This window comes from Hippoglossus hippoglossus, chromosome 21 (genome assembly GCF_009819705.1).
Source record: "Hippoglossus hippoglossus isolate fHipHip1 chromosome 21, fHipHip1.pri, whole genome shotgun sequence".
In the NCBI taxonomy this organism is placed as follows: domain Eukaryota; kingdom Metazoa; phylum Chordata; class Actinopteri; order Pleuronectiformes; family Pleuronectidae; genus Hippoglossus; species Hippoglossus hippoglossus.
In genome coordinates, this window is record NC_047171.1 from 24803068 (window position 1) to 24820925 (window position 17858).

The 17858-nt window shown below is 42.4% G+C and overlaps 1 protein-coding gene across 4 annotated transcripts in view; it reads left to right on the top strand.

Moving 5' to 3' along the window:
* pde9a (phosphodiesterase 9A) overlaps positions 1-17858 on the top strand; it is a 93345-nt gene that overhangs the window by 10868 nt on the left and 64619 nt on the right. For 2 of the 4 annotated variants that reach the window (XM_034573384.1, XM_034573383.1), the window contains exons 3-5: positions 879-956; positions 13181-13224; positions 17054-17108. In XM_034573384.1, coding sequence (XP_034429275.1) covers positions 879-956; positions 13181-13224; positions 17054-17108 — 177 coding nt within the window. Of the gene's footprint in view, positions 1-878; positions 957-13180; positions 13225-17053; positions 17109-17858 lie in introns of those variants that run through there. The other 2 variants (XM_034573385.1, XM_034573386.1) reach the window with 2 other exon arrangements.

Genomic DNA, 17858 nt, shown 5'->3' on the forward strand with positions numbered 1-17858 from the left:
ATCTATTCCCCTTTTATAACAAATGTTATTTTACCTTATTTACCTTACCCCCCTTACAAATACCCTTACTGGTCCTTCTAAAGTGTAGTTTATGCTTGCTGTTCCCGGATGAAGATTGCAGAGACTGTTGGTAAGGTATTCTGCAGGAAACTATGGAAAGGCAAAGAAGTATGCACAAGCCCGAGGCAGTATTTAACAAGCCTTTTATTTCCCAAGAAAAATGTCAATGATTTATAAAAATTTCAATGTTTTGCAGCAAAACAGGAAGTTGTTTTAACTTTCACACATTTGGAGGGCTAAACATGCGCGAAAAGTCGCAAAACTCATCACACATATCGGAAGTGACAAACATTTACTTCCAATATGGGTCTTGCATATATGTGTGGCAAAAATGGCTAGATAGCGCCCCCTATAAAATTTCTATGAAGCATCCCTGTAGGTAGGTATATGTACCATGTCCAGACTTAAAAAAAAAAAGCCCTAGACCCTGCAGGAAGTCGGACATTTTGAATGTAATGTACAATATTTGCTTGTTTTTTACCAGTTCCTTGCATTGTACTTTAACAAACTCCTCCTACAGGATTAATCGGTTGGCTTCATATTGGGTCAGTGTAATCTAAACACCTTCAAAACGAAAAGTTTGTTCTGTTCTGTTTCTTCCCCTTTTTTGCCTTTTTTATTGTAGCTGTACTTCTCTCAGTGGTGACACCTATTGTTTAGGAGAACACTGCACTGAGTCACTGCACATCAAGCGGGCATATGAAATGGAAAGGAGCTGTGTCATCATCACAGTTGGCTAGAGACTATTGTAGACACACATCCACGATATCTTAAATTCAACATCCAGTAACACAACATTCATTTTTGTCTTCATGCAGGAACACTAATCTTTCCTTGCTGGATGCCTCTGGAGCCATGGTGTCCATCGACCCCACCATGCCACACAACACAGAGAGGTATTGAAAACTTATTGATTCATTGATTGACAGAACATCTGTTCAGTCCACCGGATGGCCGATGGACTCTTTTGCCAATTGACCAGTGTTTTAGATGACATTACTTTGCACTTTATAGATCACCCTTAGAGTTTACCTGAAGCTTTTTAATTACCAAGTAATCCTAATAACAACCAAGGCCCAATCCCATTTCACCCCTTGGCCCTACCCCTTAGCCCTTCCCCTTCGTTTTGCGCGTTCACGTTCAGGGGTAGGCTGTCCCAATACCTGTTGGGACGGAGGGGTAGGGCTGAGGGTAGGGCTCTATACCCCTCCAAACGGAGATTTTTCAGCCCCTCACTTCAAATGGAGGAGTACCCAGAATGCTTTTCGAATCACCGGCAAGCTGCGAGAGAGACCCAAAAATGTAGTATTTTCTCCATTAATAAGGATTAAAAATTTACGATAACGATTGTAATATCTTAGTTTTATATCATTTAAATGTATTATGGTCACTTTTTTCACAGCAACATAAAAAAAAAGATTGCGAGCCCGCTAGCATTAGCATACCTGCATTAGCATGCTAGCTTTCTTTTTTTGCATAATAATCCCGTATTTTCACATCGACGACTACTGATGATGTAACGGCTTCTTGAAAGGCTGTCCCAATTCTTAGGGGGAGGCTTCAACCACTACTCCTTGTGACTCCGTTTCAAGGGGCAAGATAACCCTAAAAAACAAGGGGTAGGGCCAAGGGGTGAAATGGGATTAGGTCTAATACCCATTTTTAACACTTTTTTTCCCTTCTATTAACATTGTTTACTTTTAGTGTAGGGGGATCATCCTGCGCACGGCTTATCTTGGTTTCCTATTGACGGTGCAAACATCTGACAAACAAGCAATGTTTACAAGCAATGGAGGGAAAATTTCCATTCAAACATTACACATTTTTTCCGATGTTATATGATTCAATAATAGCTTTCCTCCTTTCATGTCCTAAAGGAGATACTATCTGATCGCTGAACACATTTATCAGGCAGTGTTTAAGAATAGCACTGGTGTTTGACATTTTCTGTTGTAAAACATGTCTTTGGGGATCGGGATCACAATGCTGTGCTAAAGATCATAATGTCTGTCAGCCATCAGCCCAACCCGACAATATTGACTTTCATAAAGAGACAGTTACCACTGTCCAGGGTTCTCATTTATAACTGTTGCGTACGCAAAAAACGGGGCCTGAAACATACGCATGCCACTTCTAAAGCAAACGTTGGGATTTATAAAAACAAACTTGACGGGAAAATGTACACATTTCCACGCAAACTCTGACCCATGCGTACGAACATTTTGGAGACGGGAAAGTGGCGATGCCGACGTGAGGTGGTGAACTGAAGCCAGATTATTGATCCACTTCATCATTTACATTAAAACCAACAGCTTTAGTTGTGCTCGCGCAACGTATCTCTTCCACACAAACCTTTTAATTGAAAAATATATAAAACAACTTACAGCAAATTACGTTCAGATTCCATTGAACAGCAGAGTTACAGAGCCGAGTCATAAATAGTTTTTAATAATATCTTCTAACACTGTGCATGTATAATCAGATCGCTGCAGTGAACGTGACTTTGCCATCAGGCGAACAGAGCACACAGAGCGCACTGGAGATCACTTCCAAGAAATGAAGAAAAACTATTCACTTTCCAAATAATATCCCAGAGCGGAGGTTAGGATCCACTGATGTGAGGTAATCGGTCTGGTTGCTCTAAATATATAAATAATGCCGTGACACTGGTGCGTGATTCTGCGTGATTGATGCATGCGAATGGAAGGATGAGGAGGAAACGAGGGTTCAGCGATGTCTGATCAGCTAATATATATTCTTTTGATCTGTGATCTGTGATCTTTGTGCTGAACTGAGTCCAGTATCACACAGATCGACCGATGGAACCGAACCATCCCAGTACAAACACGAGCATATAATTATAATTCTGTTAAATTCTATAGATTGAGGACATCACAGCTGTCTCTGAATTTAATAATCCTGCAGTTTTGGATGATTAAAATAGGAACAGACAATACAACAAGTTCCCTCAAATTCTGAGAGGGGTTTTCTTTTTGCCTCCACCTTTGAATGGGATCTGTTTTTATTTTAGGCTCCGTTCTTTCTATCGTACTCACTCTCACACATTGTATTATCCACAGCAGCAGCAGAGTATCAGCAGTGTATTTTCTTTATTAGTGACATCACTGCTGTCCCTTCACCTCCACCTCCACCTCACTAACAAACACCTCGATGTCAGTGTCAGAAAGTTTTGCTTCCCCTTTTAATCGCTTGATGCCGTGACTCTTTCATGACTCATGGTGGAAACCCATGGGTCAGCATCATAATTTAATATTCATGAAGTGCTTTGCATTGACCATTTATGGTTGAAAGGGGGCGTGTGGAGGGCAGACTTGGAGGCAAATCCACGTACGAACGTTCCCAGATGGACTTTGATTTATAAAGTGAACATTGCATTCAGGTGTGCGTGCGCACGGTTTTATAGATCGGAATATTCTTTTGCGTACGCCATTTCCGGCTTTTGTGCGCACATACACTTTTAGTATGAATCCCACGCACTGATTTATAAATGAGACCCCAGGACATTCTCATTTACGGTGGTCCTGTATAAGCATTCTTTAACGCCATTACCCATTGGTTGGTAAGGTGTGGTGTGTGACTTCCGCACCCCCGCCATCTCCAAAAGTTCCCTTAGAAGCCTGCTCTCAAAGTTGGCCCCTTGATCCGAATGGATCCTCAGTAACCCATATACACAGAAGAAGTCATCCCACAATTGGCGGGCAAAGTATTTTGCAGATTGACTTCGACAGGGGAAAGCATGTGCCATTTTGGAGAACGGTCGGTAATGACCAAGACATCAACTGTTTACTTGTCACTCAGTCTAGCAGGGTCCAAAAGTCAATCCACACCGGTTCCATTGGTTCAGAATGTTTTTGAAGGGTTCACGGGCTTCAAGTTCAAGGGTCTTACCAACAATACATCTCTCACATCTTTGTATAATGATATCTCTTTCCATGCCAGTCCAGAAAAACATCTCCCTGGCAAGGGAAAGGGTTCATGCACGGCCCTGATGACCAGCATTGTCGTGGAGGCCAAGGAGAATCTGAGGCTTAAGGACGTCTGACACAATGAAGTGGGACAGCTTCTTGTAGAGCCAGTGGTCTTTTTTTACCCTGAATGACGTATTGTACTATTAGCTTTTTTACAGTGTCTGAGGAGCTTACTGACGCTGTCCGGTTCAAATGCTGCCTCACGTCGCACATAGAACAGGATCCTGCTTATTGTTCGGTCTTGCTCCTGAAGACTCAAAAGCTGGCTCTGAGGAATGCAGTGGAAGTGTCTCCCTCAGGCAGCTGTGGCAGTGGTAGGTTAGCACCTAGCAGACCACAACCAGCATGAGTGCTCAGCGCAGCGGCACCTCGTCTGAGCTGATGGAACTTCCCACAGGTTGAGGATCAGGTTCAGCACCGGAGTCTGGTGACTTTGAGCTTGCGCCTTGGACCACCTGACAGTTGTTTGTCAGCCGAAAAGCCTCTTGCACTCTACACCTGACAACACCATTTTTTTTCAGCAAGCGGTAACCAACACATGACTGGACAAATGGTTCGTGGCTCAAAGCATCTGCGACAGTGTTTTTTTTTTTACTCCTTGGATGAACTTAAGATCGAAGTTGTACACTGCCAGCTTGGCCACCCACCTTTTTTCACATGTATCTAAGCGTGGTTTTGTCAGAATGTATGACAGGGGGTTGTTATGTGTCCAGGCGGTGAAGTGTTTCCCTTTCAACCAATGGTTAAACTTGTCGCGTGTGGCCCATTTCAGCGCCAAAAATTCCAGTCTGTGCGCCGGATAGTTCATCTTAGACCGGGTCAGCGTCTTGCTGTCAAAGGCGACAGGCCGCGCAACGGTCTCACCAGGTGCAACTTGTGACAAGACAGCTTGAAAGCCATCAAAAGAAGCATCAACAGCAAGGATGAAAGGCTCGTCGAAGTTAGGGTGAGCCAAGGTGACACCATGAATAAGTTCTCTTTTCAGGGTTTGGAAGGATTTGCGACACACAGCTGTCCAGTCACTTGGTGTAAGATTTGGTGGGGGAAAGAGGATTTCTTCTTGGGCTACCTGCCTTTCTTGGCCAGAGATTGAACTTGCCATCCAGAAAGGAGCCTGAACAGAGGTTTGGCTCTTGCAGAGCAGTCAGCGATGAAATGCTGAGAGTAAAAGACCATCCCCAAAAAGGACCTGATCTTTTTCCGGGAAGGCGTGACACCATCACTCTCCATTAACTTTTCCTCTCCTACATCAGCAATGGCCTTCACCTTGTCAGAGTCTGTTCTCACCCCATCTGCACAGATGACATGTCCCAAAAACTTAACTAAGCTCTTCAGGAGATGGCATTTCTTTGGTGCCAGCTTAAGTTTGTGATTTTTCAGAAGGGAGAACACCATCTCCAGACGCCAGCTGCTCATTGGGGTTGGAGCAGCCAGAAGTCTCCAATAGTCTTCAGACTTTTTCATCCAGTGTATGAGCATCTTGATAGCATTGCTACCAACAATTATGTAATTCGCTTGTCCAGGGATGACCAGTGTTAGGGATGAGCAACTTGAAACCAAAGATAACCACCTCCAAATCATAAACTGCTTTCGGGTAGACGTGATGACCTCCAGCACCAATAACAACAATGTCATCAGCAGGAGAACTCTTTAAATCAGGGCAGTGTTGCAAGAGACGTGAAGCAGCAGCTCCACTTAGGGAGCAAGACATAGAGCCACTATCAATCATGGCTTTCAGTTGAACACCACCTGCTGCACGAACATCAGTGTAGAATAAGCTGTCAGATTTCTAAAGTGTCTTTCAGGACAGTGCAAAGGAAGAAAGAGATTCATACAAAGATTCCAAGTCAACACTGTCACAGCTGGAAGGGTCACTAACATAATCCACACTGTCCTCTACAAAGTGTGGACCCATTAGTTTTACGGCTGCTGATGAGTGGTTGACGACGTGCGGCCAGGACAAGCACGCATACAGTGATCCGGTGAGTGGCACAGAAAACAGAGCTTATGGTCACGACAGTGAGTGAAGGTGGAGTGAGCTGCATCATTACAGACAGAACAAGGCATCTCATGTAACCCTTTAATCCTGGGACGCCATGAGCCAGACTGTCTGGTTGGACCTGAATGAACAGGTCTCTGCAGAAGCAACTTCTCAAGCATGCTGATAAGGCGTACCAAGGTAGCACAGTCTGTGGCCTGCGACTGCGATGAGCCCTGCCCCCCAGTAGGTGGCGGAGTGGCAGTGAACTGTGTGTACATTGTAACCCTCTCCTTAGTTACCTTACTCACCGTGGATGTCACCCCTGAATGATACTCATACTCATACTCAAAATGTCCTGAACTTCATGAGCAGTCCACTTGTCCATTGTCTTCGACCGAAAGGTCATAGAAAGTTCAGGAGAGGGACAGTTTCTTATGAACATGCGTGTTACCTCAGTGCCAGGACAGTCAAGCGACTTGCCCTACTCTTTCAGACGTTCAATGGCAAGGTCTACGGCATGGTGCAGCCTGAGCCAGTAGTGAAATGCATCCTCACCTTTCTCAGGCAGAGTGGTATAAAAGTCTGCTAATGGGAGGAGTGAGCATGGGGCAGAGTCAAAGTGCCTCAGTAGGAGACCATAAATAGTCTCAGGGTCATGGGTGATGTCTATGTCACTGTTCCTGGTACCAAACCTGACGACATCTCTGGCTTTGCCTCTAAGATGAACAAGGATCTTCTTGGCTTGTTCCTCAGGGTCTCAGGTTACCTTTCTTAATAAAAGCCCTAATGAGGCCCTCCCACTCTCTCACAGAAACAAGGTCAGAGCTGTCCCCTCTGAAGCATGGGGGATCTTTCAGTTTTCTGTGGGACACAAGCTGCACATGAGAGGAGTCAAGCATGTTTGAAGTTGACATGTCAGCATTGGATGGAGAAGTGGCACCATTGGTTAGAGGGGTACTAACAGATGGGCTAAGTTGGGCAATAATGTTCTGTACTACCTTCTGACTAACCTGCTGAATCGCATCTCCCATCTGATTGAAAATCTCAGTGGCAAGGGCATCAGTGCTAGGAATAGTAGAACTATTGTGTCGAGACTCATGTGAAATGCATACAGGGCGACTTAGGGGAGAGGCTACATCCCTATTGATTGAAGGGAACCCTGGTGTAACCTGACTATCCCCCGTAACAATGCCACGTCGTGAACAGGATTTTCCAACTGCAAGAACATAGAAGAACTCAACATTCCTCTACCCCTGCCAAAACCACGGGGTGTGCTAATATCCTCCTTGATAACACTTATCATGAAAAATCGAATGAAAAATGTATAATATCAGAAATATAGATGAAACACTCAAAATGCAAAAAGGTAAGTACAGATGATCAGCAAACAAATCTAATCAATGTGCACTCAGCTCCACCTGATTACACACAGAAGATCAGCAGCAATAGAAACCATCCCCAGATTGGCGGTAAAGTAACCACCATCCAGCAAGAGAACCGAGGTTCACAGCACCAATGTTACGTTCTCTATATTGCTCTGCTGCTATTTGAATGCACTTCACAGGAGTCAGCATTGTATGGAGAAGTTGGACCGATTTATTCTGCAACACATGGGACAAACACACAAACACAGTTGTGCAGAATTAATGGCAAGTTGGTCAAAAGTCTGTCCCCGCTCGAACCACAGCGTGTGATCGTTTGCTACTGAGAGATAAGCAAAATGCACCGAATTTAGTACGACACAAACTTCCGCTGTGGATTTTCAAAATAAAACACTTACAATAAAACTATGGTTATAGTCCCACGTTTAACAGGAATTTAACAATAAACAAGTTCATTATTTACACTCTTACGCTCCTAGCTGGTTTAAAATATATACCTCAAATGTGCTCAGAAAAGCAATACGAACTTGATGATATTTCACATTCAAATTGTTAGTTTTCAGTCATAGTGCCACCTACTGGTAACAGGAAGTAAGTCTCGTATGACAACTTTAATTCTGATTTGTGTGCGTGGTCTAGCGCCGCATGATGGACACAGGAAGTGATGCGCTTAGCTTTTCTGTAGTGCCCAAAATGCACTGAGCTGTTTTCCTAAGTCTGGTTCCCGTTGCTGTGTCCGGCCTTGGCTGGTCCCGACACGTGCGAGGTGCGAGGGCCTGTAAGTGCTGCTTGCAGCCCTAGTTATTACTATTATTATTATTATTATTATAATTACATTCAAGTCCAGAGGCCTGTAGTATGAAGCTAATTCAACATACCCAGGATATTTTTCAGTTATCCTGGTGTATTTAACAAACGCAGTCAGGCTAAGCGGTCACAAGCTGGTTATCAACTTTTGTAAGTCAAACCAGGTTTTCCTGCTCAGCGTCTCATATTTGGTGGCATCTGATCATGATGGTGAATCCTGATCGTGGTGGCTGCTGACCGTGGACTATGATTAGACTTGATATACAATATGTCTACTCAGATACCATTACTGACAATAATCCATCAATTAATTTACCTTCCATTATGCTACAAACTGTTTATTCTAATCAATGCTGTAAATACCCTTTATCTTTCTGTTGTTCTCCATTACACGTGGCATCTATTGCACTTCTGTCCGTCCTGGGAGAGGGATCCCTCACATGTGGCTCTCTCTGAGGTTTCTATGTTCTTTTTACCCTGTTAAAAGTTTTTATCACTTACTCTTGTTGAGGGTTAAGGGCAGAGGATGTCACACCTTGTTAAAGCTCTATGAGACAAATTGTGATTTGTGAATATAGGCTTTACAAATTAAATTTGATTGATTGATTGATATTTAGGAGTGATTGGACCGGTCACTTTGCTGTGAATTTATTGCTGCTAAAATGTTATCTAAGTGTGCCATCAAACTATCGTATTATGCATGTTCTGCTTGGTACAGTGGTTTGTCAACCAAACTTTGAAAGAAACTGCAGATTTTACAAAATAATGTTATTTTCTTTTCGTGAAATCTTGCATCCCCTCATACTCATATTGGCAATGAGGAATTCAAAACAGTAGGACTGTAGCTGAGGGTGTAGAGCGGTCATCCTCCAACCAGAAGGTCGGCGTCCCGATCCCAGTTTTCCCCATCTGCCTGCCGAAATGTCCTTGGGCAAGATATTGAACCCCCAATGGCCCTTTATAGAAAACAGTGCTGCCCATAGATGCACTGTATGAATGTGTGTGTCAATGGTTGAATGGCAAAACTGTAATGTAAAGTGCTTTGAGTGGTCATCAACACTAGAGAAGTGCTATATAAATACAGACCATTTACCATTTACCAGTACAGCTCAGAGTAGAACAACAGAAGCTGAATCATATGTTCAATATTATTAATGGTTATGCTCCTAAGTACTTGTGCTTTAAGATTACAGGGGATAATTCTCAGCACAGCCATAATACCACGGCCAGTGCACGCTCATGTCTAGTGCCTAGAGTAAATCATGTAGCCAGACGCTCCTTTTCTTGCACGGGAGAAGGCGCACAGCCCGGTCACAGCACCACCAAGTCCGGGGCAGACATCAGGGAGCCATGCACAGCTCCACTAAGTCCACTTACAGTGTTAATGTGGGTCTTTTCTTACATGTTTGGACCGTGAAAAGTTATTTCTTTACAGTCTTTAGTGTCTCTGCTCCTTTACTGCTCCTCTGTGTCTCTATCATTCACGCTGTGCGCAGCGCCGACTGCGTCAAACCAAACGGAGCGCTTCCCGCCACCTCCTGCTCCACATACATTTACTAAGTTTATAAAGTCGGTTGTTTTTACCCAGACTGAGTTTACACATGTGCCCGATCACACTGTGTGTGTGTGTGTGTGTGTGTGTGTGTGTGTGTGTGAGAGTGTGTGAGAGACACTCTCACTCATTAATAAAAGAATCGATCATTATGTGATGATCAGTGTTGATATTGTGACGACAAACAAATCAACTTTTGAACTGTAGCGAGTCAGAGATGTCAGCTTAGAGACAGAGAGAGAGAGACAGAGTCTGTGTGTGCGCTGTTACTTCCCTCAGGTACTGGGATCATGAATAAGCTTCATAATTATTTTATATAATCAACAGCTCATATTGATGAATCTGACCTTGGACAAGCGTGATCACTAGAATTTTCCACAGTAAAATTTTGTCGGAGGAGGCAGAGCGAGATTTGACGGAGCCATGCTATCATCTAAAGCGGCCAAATGTATTGACATGCAGAGCGTGCTGAGCTTGCACATCGTTAAAACAACAATTACGATATTATCGTAGATGATATATATCGCACACCCTTAAGGGCAATGCAGACATTGCCCTTACATGTTGGGTTGATTACATATAAGGCCCCAGCAGCTGACAAAGGTTTGTCATTCTCTCTCATGAGAATCTATATCTATGATGGTGCCATATTATTAAGGACTATTCTAAATTTAACAGGAAGCCAGTGTAGAGAGGCTATTATAGGATAATTGTGATCTCTTTTCCTGGTTCTTTTCAGTAGTCTGAAGGCCTGTGGGAAAAAGCTCTTGGTGAGTCTGGGCAGAAGGTTAAACGGGGCGGGGTGGGTGGAATCTCTGACTATCTTGGCGGCTCTGCTAAGGCAGCGTGTCCGGTGTAGATCCTGTATAGATGGGAGGAAGGTTCTGATGATTTTCTCTGTCGTCCTCACCACTCTCTGGAGGGACTCCGAGGCAGTGCACCTGCCATACCAGACTGAGAGGCTGCTGGTCAGGATGCTCTATAGTGCCTCTGTAGAAATTAGACAGGAGAGGGGAGGTTTGCTCTCTTCATCCGCCGCAGGAATTGAAGATGCTGCTGTGCCCTCTTGACAAGGGAAATGGTGTTTGTAGTCCCAGGAACTTGGTGCTTGTCACTGATTCCACAGCGTTACCATGGATTGTATGTGGAGTATGTACAGTGTGCTTCCTCCTGAAGTCAACAGTGTTCTCTTTTGTCTTGTTGACATTCAGTGACAGGTTGTTGTCACACCAGACACCGAGTTGGTGCACTTCCTCTCTAAAGGCTGAGTCATTGTCGCTGAGGCCCACTACCACTATTGTGTCATCTGCGAACCTGATTATGTGGTTCGAGTCCTACTTGGCACATTATATTACATTACATGTCATTGAATGTTGATGTTGAGTGCACTAAGTGTATTGGATAAAAGCGACTTCCACTAAATGCAATCAACATCTATGAGAGGCCATTCTGGGTTCAGCATCTTTCCCAAGGACACTTCAGCATGGGCTGGGATTCGAGTCGCTGACCTTCTGGTTGGAGGACTACCACTCTACCCCCTCAGCCACAGCTGACCACAGCACCAGTCGTGGGTCATCAGTGGAGCGGTTAGGTTGGTATGCAAACTGGAGTGGGTCGAGTGTTGCAGGGAGTCTTGATGTTATGTGGTCCTTGACCAGCCAAGTAGTATGGTCTTCATTTTAGCGGTGGAACTCTATATCTTCTGAACAGTAGCTTGAGACAATTTCAGTGTTGGAGCACCAGTTGTTGTTACTGTAAATACATACACCTCTTCCCTGAGATTTACCGCTGAGAGCGTGGCTCTTGTCGGCATGGAATGTTGTTAACCCATCGATACGAATGGCGTCATCTGGAACAGTGGAGTTTAACCATATCTCACTAAAGATGATGGTAGGAGAGTCCGCTGCTGTGTAGGACTCTGGGTCTTGCCAGTGTAAAATCCCCAGTTCGCTGAGTGTTTTGGGTTCCAAAGCCAGTAAACTGCTGGAGAAGCTACTGGATAAGTTGGATGCAGGAAGTCCGAGCAAAGTACAGCGATTGTAAACTAGTCTGGTATCTGACTGTGTCGGAATAGAGGGCACATTAAACGTAAACCGCACATTGCTAACGGGAGCCGGAGTATCCACTGCCATATAGGGCATGCAAAATGACATGTAATGTAATGTAATAATAATAATAATAATAACTAGGGCTACGTTGTAGCACTAACGGGCCCGAGCACAGGCATTTTGAAGCCTGTTGCGGTTAGTGGAGAGAGCGTTCAATGACCAAGAGCACGTCTCCGCGTTGCATGCGTTTTGCGCACTGCGGGAAGGATAAATGCTTCACTTCCTGCGTCCGTCACGCAACGTTGATCCTTGCCTGCTACTTGCTCATTACGGTCCACGCTATCAATTGCAGATCACATGGGGACATTTTTATGTAAATCGAATGATAGTTGTAAAATAAAGCTTACTTCCTGTCGCCATCACTATTATTACCTACAGACTAATAGACCTGTTTGAGTAGGGGCTCTGATGTGGCTTGAGCAATTTTGTGTCAATTGGACAATGTAACAACAACTTGATTTTCACACTGATCAGTAGGTGGCGCTATGACCCTGCACTAATATTAATATATGGAGCTGTTCAGGTCAGGATTGTGATCATAGGTCAGTAGTTCGGGGCCGGTTGGATAATGCAGAGTGGATTCACAATGGACACGCATCTCCATATGAAGTTGATCTGATGAAAGCCCTGGGACAAGTACATCAAAGTAAAAATGTGGAAAATGGCCAATATGGCCACTAAAGTCAAAATGGCGGGCTTCCTGTTGCTTTTTTCCAATTGCACCTCCGACCTTTTTTGTTTGTCTGGTCATGATACACCTGGGCTACGATTTTTGTGAAGATCGGTGAAAGCTAACTGAGGGGCTTTTCCTTAGATGGCGCTGTTGAGCCATTTTTCCACGCCCATTTCAAATTACTCCAGAATACAATTACTTTTTGGGGTTTTGAATTCCCTGCAAACTTTGGTAACAATTTGAGCATGTCTAGGCCCTGAAAAAGCCCCAAAAGGAAAATACAAATCTTTTCAATTTCAATAGGGCCTCCCACCGGAGGTGCTCGGGCCCTAATAATAATTGTTGTTATCCTGCAGCTCTGGAGTCAGAGATACCTGCAAAGAGAGAGAGAAAGTGAGAGAGAGACTATGGGAGGAATACATACATATATGTTTGTATATATATGTCTGTGGGCGTGTGTATAGATGTGTATGCATATATGTAGAGGGGTGTATGTATATTATGTTCTTCCATGTGTTACATTTTGACATGGTGAAAAATAATAAACACAGTCTTAAAAAAATAAAGACTCACACCATCTCCGGTATCAACTAATCTGTGCCTGTATGTGTTTCCTGTTGTGTTGTAGGTCACCGTACCGAGTTTTGCCTATGACTGGAGGACAGTTTGCCGGTGAGTTGTAGAACACACTTAAGCAAGGCCTTTATATGACACGTTTAATTGTTTTCATGTTTATTGCACACAGTCAGTGCGTTTAACAGCCATGAGTTCACTCAAGTTCTAACACAAAAATGCTAAAACAGCAGGATTCGTAACAGGATTTGTGCACTAATGAATAATTTGAAGAGGTGTAACTGTCGTGTTGTATTTATGGGAGGGAAACTCCTAAAGCTTTTTTCTCTGTGACTTCAAATTTGTTGATACACGTGACTATTTTGTACAGCTACAATTTCTTTTTGACAAGTACAAATTCCATTGTCACAGTGGCTCAGTTGTTTTGGACCAAAAAACCTTCATAAATACTGCAGTAACTTTAATTGGACAGAGCTGGACGTGACCAGTTATATGTATCAAAAAAGACGGGATTAGACAAAAAGGCCTTCTCCAGTGGAGCTAAATTAAGGTCCCATTACAATTTAAGGAAATACAGTATATAAATATTTGCATATATATGGATGATGATTGAAAGAGTAAATCTACTGCCATGTCAAACAATAGGCAGGTAATGAACAGGCCCCCTTTATTGCAGGACTGACTGGTATGCGTTGGAAGCTTCAACCAAAACGCTGCTTATTTACTTTGCATGGGGTAATGACATGCCTTACTTAACTGCATTTTGTTTTCCTTGTGTCACGTTGCATATAGCAGAAGTTGAGCAGAGCACACATTTTCATGTAGCAACAGAGGCACCAGCCAATTAAATTATGTTTAAACAAAGACTCAAGAGCAAGCACTTGCCAATCAAATCCCGTTATTGCAAAAGAGGAGGCAGTGTTAACTGGTGAGCCTGGTGTGTTAATATGGTCTTGGATTTTATTTATTGTGTTCTTCTCTTTAGTATTGTATTGATAGCTAGCATGGAACATAAGCACGAAAGAGGGCTATGTTGTGTGTCCAAAGCATGGAACTCTAATTGTTGTCATGATGATTACACATGTAACAAGCACCGTCAAGCGTTAAGGAAAAGCATAGGTATGAGTCCAGCGTACTACTCTTGTCTTGAAAGCAAACCATTTCAGTGCAGATGGAGAGATACCCGAATCTGAAACAGAGATCAACTTTTTCAAGTGTCTTTTTGTTAATCAATTAAAATATTTCACATACTTTCCTTTAATTATCCGTCCTCTTATATAGTCTGTTAGGTAGGCATATATGTGTTGAATTAGTTTTTCTAAAACCTAAGTCTTGCCAGCTTACTTTCAATTTTGTCCTCTGAAACAGGTTTAAAAGACGATATAACACCATGAATCAAATTAAAGTCTAACCTTAATGATTTGCTACCTAGTGTTTCAATATACTTTCCCTGCTATTAAGTTTAAAAATACACATTTAATATTGTGGGTTTAACTTAAAGACAGGACTGGAAGGTTAGATTTAGTTAGTTTTGCAAACAAATAACTTTTAAAATCGCATTATAATTCCAGGAATCGGGCCTTTACTTAATCCAATTACAGAATACCGTTATATCACTAACATGAGATGGACCTGCTGAATGTTTAAATTTACTCCAAGCAAATCAACATCTTTAACATTTAAGACTGGGGATCAGTCCAAACCTTGGATTATCTCCTTATGGTTATCAGCTGAGTTGCACAAGCAAAGCAATTTACAGGAAGTAAAGGAGGTTTTATGAGCACTAAAGATAAACATCTCTGGTGGTCACTTATACCGTCAACTCAAACTCAACTCTTCATGTATGATCTATCTGTGTCAAATCAGTTGTGCTCTAAACTATGCCATGAATACAAGTAGAAGTGTTATGGATTGTTTTTCGTTGGACCCCAAAGCAGAGACTGGCAAACAGATCGGAACTAAGACAGAGTTTATTGCACAAGTAGGCAGAGAAAGCAGGCTGTGGAGGCAGGGTGCTGGCTGGCTGGAATCCACGAGAAGACACGAACACAGAAACAGGAACGGGGAGGACATGGCACGGGAAAACAAAGACGAGGAGGAGCTGCAAGGCACATAGGAGGAAAATACAGATTAGTAATTAACAAACACAAGGACTAGAGAGCTGAGGGAAATACATGCAGGTGCGCTACCGAACAAGACGGAATTATCTGGCAGCGTAGTGGAGTCAAGACCAGGCTTTTATTGAGAGGTGATGATGAATGAGAGCAGGTGTGCCTTGTCAGCAGCAGCGGGGAAGCCAGCCACACCCCCTGCCACACACATGACCTGCAGGGGAAGAGCAGAAAGGGGAGGGGGAGAGAGAGAACACAAAAACCACCAAACACAGAATCATCACAAGAACCTTGTACTTATTGTGTGAAACCAACATTTAACAAAGCCTCTATGTGGAGCAGGATTGTTTTTGAACTACATTAGCATGAAAATCAACCATTGAATTATCTCTCTGTCCTACTTGAGAGATTTCAGTATACTACATTCTCCAAACTTTGATGGAAAGTGTTATAATGTGCAGGATGATTACATCAGCCGACAAGATGGTAGACATCCCTTATTTCCAGTTTTTGGAGTAATTTTACAACTTTTTTTGCTGGAAGTGTTACAAGTAACTTTCAAATTGAGCTATGCAATTACAATCACTGAAATTTTTTGACAACAAGAAATAGACAACTGCAGACTATATCAGTAAAATGCAGTTGTCATTTGAGAAGAATGAAAAGCTCTATTCTGATTTTCTATAGAATGCTTACTACTGTTGTGCACATAAACAGTCAGATTTTGATTATTGGCTCATTATTAATAATCATTAAAGATGGATATTTATATTTTAAAAGCTAATCAATCGGAATTAATAATTATAAGGCACCACCCTGGCAATAATAACAATCAATATAATGAATAAGTTTAAATTTAAATGTTCACCTAAAACATCAATATATATTACAACCCCAAATCAGAAAAGTTTGGGACGGTATGTTACTTTTGAAATTAAAACTTTTTTTTAAAAAGATTTTGAGAATGATGATTATTTGACCTGTACTACAAAAAAAACGATACAAAAGCACATTATTTGATGTTTGACCTCATGAATTGTATTGTTTTTTCAAAATAAACACTTTTTTCAAGTTTGATTCTTGCAACATATCTCAAAAAAAGTTGGGATGGTAAATCATTTACCACTTTGTAATGTTGCTATTCCTTTTCACAACACTTTAAAGACGTTTAGGGACTCAAGACACCAAGTGATGAAGCATTTCAGGGGTCATTTTGTCCCAGTATGGGGTCTCCGTTGTTGCATTTTGCGTTTTCAAAATGCGCCACATATTCTCTATTGGGGACAAGTCGGGACTGCACGCAGGCCAGTCCAGCTCCCCCTGCCTCTTCTTCTGCAGCCATGCCTTTGTAATGTGTGCACAATGTGGTTTTGCATTGTCTTTTTGCAATATGCATGGATGTCTCTGGAAAAGATGTTGTCTTGAAGGCAGCAGATGCTGCTCCAAAATCACATAAGTGTAAGTTACCTTTAACAAGGGCACTGATACAACCCCATACCATGACAGAACCTGGCTTTGGGACTTGTTGCTGGTAACAGTCTGGATGGTCCTTTTCATCTTTGGTCTGGAGTACACAGCGTCCATTTCTTCCAAAAAATACCTGAAATACTGACTCTTCTGACCACAATACACGTTTCCACTGTGTTATGGTCCATCCCAGATGCCTTCGAGCCCAGAGAAGTCGACGGCGCTTCTGGACACAGTTAACATAAGGCTTCCTTTTGGCACAGTAAAGTTTTAACTGGTATTTGTGGATGTAACTACGTGGTGTGTGTATGAGCAGCCTATGTAAATCTACACTTGCTCTCTCAACACAGATAAAGAGGAACTCTTTCAGAATGTACTGACGCAAGTAGCTGAACAGTTTTCAAGGTAAGCAAATGGCTGAACAGGTTTCACACAGCAGCAGCTCTATTAACTCTTTGTACTGTAGTAACTGTTGTATATGAACATATTATATGTGCATATTTTCTCTGTTAATTGTAAATAATTTCTTAAGTCCCTCTTACTTTCTTTTAGATTTTTTCTCCTTTTATATCAAGATTTTAATTCTTGTGAGTCTTTTATAGTGTATCTCCCAAACCAAAGACAGGCTTAAGCAAAGCAACTTGTTTCGTATCTGATAACAATACTCCTTTTTTCGTTTATGAAGCTGATTTTAAGTAGGCTATTGCACCACAATTACAAGATCCTGGAGAATGGTCTCAACTCATACAGGAGTTTGCAATCCTTCTTCGTAATCGCTAAAGGGTTTTCATGCAGTTGCAACATGTGAATGTAACAATTTGTGATGTTGCATTTTCTCCATATCACTTATTTCATACAGTATCTGCCTCTTGCCTTTGTCTTTGCACATTTAATACATTTTTCAGGGGGACATGATTTCACTCGTATACCCTGCTTCAGCTCTCCTATCATACTTTTTTCTCTGTGAAGACTCTGAAGTGCATAGGAGTACAAAAGCACACAAGAGTAGATGTACAAAGGGTAGGACAGGAGTACACTGGTGCAATGTTAACAAAGCAAAATGGCATCACATACAGTGCAGTCACTGATCTGACTGCAGAGTCACAGTTTGAATCAATAGATACGATACGAAGTCATATGCTACAGTCTGACAAA